The sequence below is a fragment of the Scyliorhinus canicula genome, unplaced genomic scaffold (assembly GCF_902713615.1).
Source record: "Scyliorhinus canicula unplaced genomic scaffold, sScyCan1.1, whole genome shotgun sequence".
Taxonomy (NCBI): Eukaryota; Metazoa; Chordata; class Chondrichthyes; order Carcharhiniformes; family Scyliorhinidae; genus Scyliorhinus; species Scyliorhinus canicula.
This window is the reverse complement of record NW_024055433.1, coordinates 82,097-88,357: the sequence shown is the minus strand read 5'-3', so window position 1 is coordinate 88,357 and position 6,261 is coordinate 82,097. Positions and strand designations below refer to the sequence as shown.

At 48.5% G+C, this 6,261-nt stretch overlaps 1 protein-coding gene across 3 annotated transcripts; it reads left to right on the top strand.

Annotated features, from left to right (window-relative positions):
* The first annotated feature begins 2,036 nt into the window (after window positions 1–2,036).
* LOC119959392 (gastrula zinc finger protein XlCGF17.1-like) lies at window positions 2,037–5,874 on the top strand. Of its 3 annotated transcripts, none has more exons than XM_038787684.1 (2): window positions 2,037–2,070; window positions 3,299–5,874. In XM_038787684.1, the coding sequence occupies exon 2, from the start codon at window positions 3,408–3,410 to the stop codon at window positions 4,275–4,277; it is 870 nt and encodes a 289-aa protein (XP_038643612.1). In that variant the 5' UTR covers window positions 2,037–2,070; window positions 3,299–3,407; the 3' UTR covers window positions 4,278–5,874. The 3 variants fall into 3 exon arrangements, with proteins under 3 accessions (XP_038643612.1, XP_038643610.1, XP_038643611.1); XM_038787682.1 differs by lacking the exon at window positions 2,037–2,070 and adding an exon at window positions 2,648–2,745; XM_038787683.1 differs by lacking the exon at window positions 2,037–2,070 and adding an exon at window positions 2,648–2,772.
* Window positions 5,875–6,261: the final 387 nt, after the last annotated feature.

Below are 6,261 nucleotides of genomic sequence, written 5' to 3'. Positions count from 1 at the left end.
ATAATGACCATGAATTGTAGACCCGTTCTATACTTCCCCTCAGTTCAAACATAACCTTCTCAAGAGTCAAGAATTCCAACAGATGCCCCCGCCACACCAGGGCACAGGGTGGAGAAGTTTCTCTGTTTTTGGGCTATCAATGAGGGGAAGGCTACAACAACTGCCTTCGCACTCGTTTCCAACCCTGGCTGGACCGACAACCTGAATATGGCCTTCGGGGGTCCGGGTACAGTTTAACATGCACCACTTTAGAAATTACCCTAAAAATCTCCTTCCAGTAATCCTCTAGCTTTGGACAGGACCAAAACATATGAACATGATTAGCACCACCTCACCCCGCCCCCGAAGCGTTCACACACATCTTCTACTCCCTCAACGAATCGGCTCATCCTCGTGAGGTGTGCTCTGTATACCACCTTCAGCTGTATCAGCCCCAACCTCGCGCACAAGGTTGAGGCATTCACTCTCCGTAGCACCTCACACCAGAACCCCTCCTCCATAACCTCTCCCAACTCCTCCTCATACTTTGCTTTGATCCCTTCCAGTGGTGCCCTCTCCTCTTCCAAAATAGCTCTGTAAACCGCTGACACTACCCACTTCTCCAATCCCCCTGTCGTCAGCCCGTCCTCCAGCAATGTGGAGGCTGGCTCCTCAGGGAAGTTCTGTATCTCCTTTCTGTCAAAATCTCGAACCTGCATGTATCAAACATTTCCCCCTGCGCACACCTAGGAATTTGAAGCTGTCAACCATCTCCATCTCATTTTTAGAGCGCAGTCGGGGGAGGGGGGGGGGGGGGGGCAGAGGGTTGGCGCTACCGAACTTCTGTAGCTACTACTGGGCGGCTAATGTAGCCATGATTAGGAAATGCGTAATGGAGGAGGGGTCGGCGTGGAGACGACTAGAGGCAGCGTCATGCAAAGGCACCAGCCTAGGGGCACTGGTAACGGCACCGCTGCCATTCTCGCCGGCACAATATACCACAAGCCCGGTGGTGACTGTGGCATTGGGGGTCTGGGGTCAGTGGAGAAGGCACAGGAAGGAGGAGGGGGCCTCAGTTTGGACCCCGATATGGAACAATCATAGATTTGTCCCGGGCAAGATAGACGGAGGGTTTCAAAGTTGGCACAGGGCAGGCATTAAAAGGATGGGGGACCTTTTTATAGATGGGACTTTGCCTAGCTTGAAGGCACTGGAGGAGAAATTCAATCTGCCCCCTGGAAACGTCTTCAGATACCTCCAAGTCTGCGCTTTTCTCAAAAAACAGGTGGGGACATTTCCGTTGCTACCCCCTCATAGGATACAGGAAAGGGTGGTCTCTGGCATCTGAGTAGGGGAAGGGAAGGTGTCGGGCATTTTCCAAGATCTGCAGGAGGCTGAGGAAGCCCCAGTGGAGGAACTGAAGGGTAAGTGGAAGGAGGAGCTGGGCGAGGAGCTGGATGAGGGCCTGTGGGCTGATGCCCTCGGCAGGGTGAATTCCTCCTCATCATGTGCCAGGTTCAGCTTAATTCAGTTTAAGGTGGTACATTGGGCACACATGACGACGGCGAGAATGAGCAAGCTCTTTGGGGTTGAGGACAACTGTGCGAGATCTTCAGAGAGCCCAGTAAACCATGTCCATATGTTCTGGTCATGCCCGGCGCTATTCTGGCAGGGTTTTGCGAAGGCTATATCCAGGATCTTATACACGCGGGTGAAGCCGAGTCCAGAGATTGCGATCGTTGGGGTGTCAGAGGATCCGGGAGTGCAGGAAGCAAAAGAGGCCGAGGTTTTGGCCTTTGCCTCCCTGGTAGACCGGAGACGGATGTTGTTAATGTGGAGAGACTCGAAACCCCTGAGTGTGGAGACCTGGGTTAGTGACATAGCTGGGTTTCTCAGTCAGTGACATGGCTAGGTTTCTCAGTCTTGAGAGAATAAAGTTTGCCTTGAGAGGGTCCTTGCTGGGGTTCGCCCAGCTGCGACACCGTTCCTTGACTGAGAGGGGGGCGGTGAGGTGGGGAATTGTTCATTTAATATGGGGCCTCACGGTAGCATGGTGGTTAGCATCAATGCTTCACAGCTCCAGGGTCCCAGGTTCGATTCCCGGCTGGGTCACTGTCTGTGTGGAGTCTGCACGTCCTCCCCCTGTGTGCGTGGGTTTCCTCCGGGTGCTCCGGTTTCCTCCCACAGTCCAAAGATGTGCGGGTTAGGTGGATTGGCCATGCTAAATTGCCCGTAGTGTAAGGTTAATGGGGGGATTGTTGGGTTACGGGTATACGGGTTACGTGGGTTTAAGTGGGGTGATCATTGTTCGGCACAACATCGAGGGCCGAAGGGCCTGTTCTGTGCTGTACTGTTCTATGTCTATGTCTATGTATATTCTCTTTTTGTATAACAATAACAGCCACCTTGTTTTGTTAAATATCCGTCTTTTTTTTCATTGGTTATGTAAAAATTCTGTTTGAGAAAAAACTTCCTGCCATCAACACACATTTTCCACAGTCTCTCCTGGAGTTTGAGACAAAGCTGCTTTCAAAATAATGCAGGGTTTCAGCCAATGAGGGAGATCCGGGCTCAGCCCAGCCCCTCATTCACTCTGATTGGTTGGAGGACCGGCTTCTGCCACTCGGTCCTCCAGCCGCGCCCCCTCTTCCTATTGGTCAGGAGCTGCCGTCAATCAACCGGGCATTGTGATGGAGAGCATGCGCAGTGCGGGTAGGAGCTGGGCTCGGCAATCGCGGAGCTCCGAAGCCGATGAGAAACTGCGCGGTGAGACGAGAGGGATGGAGCCGGCGGGTGGGTTGGATATGAGGGCTTCCCAAACACCCGCAGCACGCTCCAAACCCCCAATATGAAGCTCAAATTCCTGCCTTTGCCTCCGAATGAGAAATAGCTGAGTTCGTTGCCGCCATTTTCGTAGGGGCGAGGCTGAGCCGGGCGCATGCGTGGTCGCCATTTTTATAGGTGGCAATCTCTGGTCAAACAGCCAATGAGGGATCTTCCGGTACCTGCCCCGCTGCTGCGAGACCTGCTTCCAACACACATTGTGATTGGTCGGAGGACCTGATAACCTATTCGTCCTCCAATCCCGCCCCTTCGCAATCCAAACAGAAACAACTGATTGAATTGTGGATGAATGGTCTCTGCTTAACCCCTGACTCTCCCACCATCTACCCTGTCTGTTTCTCTCCCTCACCTTGGTCACTCTTTCCCAGTGTCAATCCCACAAATTATCAGATTAATTCAACTCGATGTGTTTTATATCTTTGTTTTTGTGGGTTCTCTCTCACTCCCTTATTTCTGTTTTAAATCAATCTCACAGGTTACAGTAAAGAGAGGATTTGCAATCGGGAAAGAGAAACTAATCCAAACATCACATCAGGACCTGACAGACTCAATTCATCAGGAGTGACGATCACCAGCCTTCGAACATGGCAGCAAAAATTACTATTCACCCAGGGACAAAACCGTGTAAATGTGGAGACTGTGGGAAGAGATTCAGTTACCCGTCTGAGCTGGAAATTCATCGGCGCAATCACACCGGGGAGAGGCCATTCACCTGTTCCGGCTGTGGGAAGGGATTCACGAGTTTCTCTTCCCTGCAGAAACACCAGCCTGTTCACGCTGACAAGAGGGAGTTTAAATGCTCTGACTGTGAAAAGAGATTTAAAAGCCTAAATGTACTGCGGATGCACCAGCGCATCCACACTGTGGACAGGCCATTCAGCTGCTCACAATGCGGGAAGAGGTTCAGGGCATCATCTGAGCTGCTGATGCACCAGCGAGTTCACAGTGACAAGAGATCTTTCAAATGTCCGGAATGCGAAAAGTGCTATAAAAGGTCAGAGGAACTGCGGCGCCATCAACTTGTTCACACTGATGAGAGACCGTTCAGATGTTCTCAATGTGGGCATGGATTCAGGCGATCAGCTGACCTTGTTCGACATCAGCGCACTCACTCTGGGGAGAAGCCTTTCACCTGTTCTGAATGTGGGAAGGGATTTGCTCAGTTATCACACTGGCGAACACACCAGCAAGTTCATACTGAAGAGAGACCTTTTAAATGTCCAGACTGTAGGAAGTGCTTTAAAAGTTCAGAGAAACTGCGGATCCATCAACGTGTTCACTCTGACAAGAGACCGTTCAGGTGCCCTCACTGCGGAACTGGGTTCAAGCAATCAGGCAACCTCATTATACACCAACGCACTCACACTGGGGAGAGGCCTTTCATCTGCTCAGAGTGTGAGAAGGGATTCATTTGTTTATCCAACCTTATGAGACATCGGCGAGTTCATCAATGATGCAGAGTTTAGATTCTGACAGCTGGGGTTTATTTCTGATGTCATTTTCACCCATTAGACTTATCCTATACTCCACACCATGCTTCATTCATATCGCAATAGACCATTATAGCTGTAAACATCCTTTTAAAATTTAAATTTCTTAGTAACTGTATTGAACTAAAGATGAACAATAAACAGATCCCAGTCCAATCCTGCAGCTCCATATTGACAGGAGAAAGTTTGTTCTGTAACTTGAGGTTGAGGTGGTAAACTCTGAATGTTGGTAATCTCATCTGTAGGCTTCTTAGACAGGCTGTTAACTTCTCAGATGTTAAAGGGATCACTCTTAAAGTATAATCACCAATTTATAACCTGAGACTGGACCCTGCTGTAACTAATAGCATCTATTTGTGCTGATTTACAGTGAAAATCCTGTGGAATCTTTGTTCCTTGTTTTATGAAATAGCTCCCTCCGTTAGTGCTGAAATTCTGGATAACTCTGATTACGTTCAGATATGTTTACAGTCTATGGAAAATCTTGTGGCTCAAGCATCCCTGCCTCTGAGCCAGAAGCTCTGGATTTGAATCCCACCCCAAGACTTGATGGCCAAGGAAGGAACGTTTGTAACACAATCAAACAGGTTTAGTGTCAACCTCCAAAATTCTCCCAAACCCGCCAATGGCTGGCGGTAAGAGTGGGAGAGAATCCTGGTTAGCCATGCTTGATGTGGAGTGGCACCCCTCAAGCTATAAGCCTCTGGCGATAGACTAGCGAGTTGCTTCTGGAATAATTAGCTATGGAAACAGATTAACAGATAACAGAAGAGAATTGGAATAAATGGTCTGTGTGCTCAGATTTAATTGTAATGTGGAACCAATGGACAAGTCAGTCTTTCCTGACTTGTACTCTGGTGTCTTGGCGATTTGTGAAGATTTAATTCACTCACTCAACAGCTTGAGAGGAATCACACTGAGGTTTCAAGAACATTAAAATAGGACTAGAAATGGGCCATTCAGACCTTCGAGTCTCCTCTGCTATTCAATACAATTATGACTGATCTTCACCCTCCCCATGATTCTTAATTCCCTTCGTATCCAAGATTTTATTGTCCCCTCTCTTAAATATAACTGAGGCTTTACAGCTCCCTGGAATAGAAAATTCCAAAGATTCAGAATCCTTTAAGGGAAAGAATTCCTTCTCATCTCCGTCCTAAATGGTTGATCCCCGACTCGGAGACTAATCGCCATATTATAGGTTCCCCAGACACAAGAAACATTTTCTCCGCATCTACCTTGTCAGGCCGATTAAGAATTTAAAATTTCAATCAGATCACCTCTCAATCTTTCAACCTCCATCAGTATCAGTCCAGCGAATTCAATTTTTCCTCTTGGGTCAATCCCCTCCTCCCAGGAACCAGTCCATAGAACTGCTCCTCAAGCCCCCTCGGTAAATATGGCCTTCCCTGGGTAAGGAGACATAACCTGTGCACAGTCCTCCAGGTGAGGCCTCACTAATGCTCTGCATAATTGAAGTAAGACATCTTTACTCTTGTACTCCAAGCCATTTCACTGAAAGCTAAAATACCATTTGCTTGCTGTGGCTCCGTGTTAACTTTCTCTGCTTCCTGTACAAGGGCACCCAGGTCTCTGTCAATGCCAGGGCTGGTTTAGCTCACTGGGCTAAATCGCTGGCATTTAAAGCAGGCCAGCAGCACGGTTCGATTCCCGTACCAGCCTCCCCGGACAGGCGCCCGAATGTGGCGACTAGGGGCTTTTCACAGAAACTTCATTGAAGCCTACTCGTGACAATAAGCGATTTTCATTTTCATTTCATTTCATGCAAACATTTCGCAGTCTCTCACCAATCAAACAATGTTCCACTTTTTAAAAATTCTGAAAATGCCGGTGTATTCTCACTCTCTGTTTTCTGTCAATCAACCGATCCACAATCCAGTGATAAGTTATTAACCCGAATCACACGAGCCCTAATTTTGTGTAATAA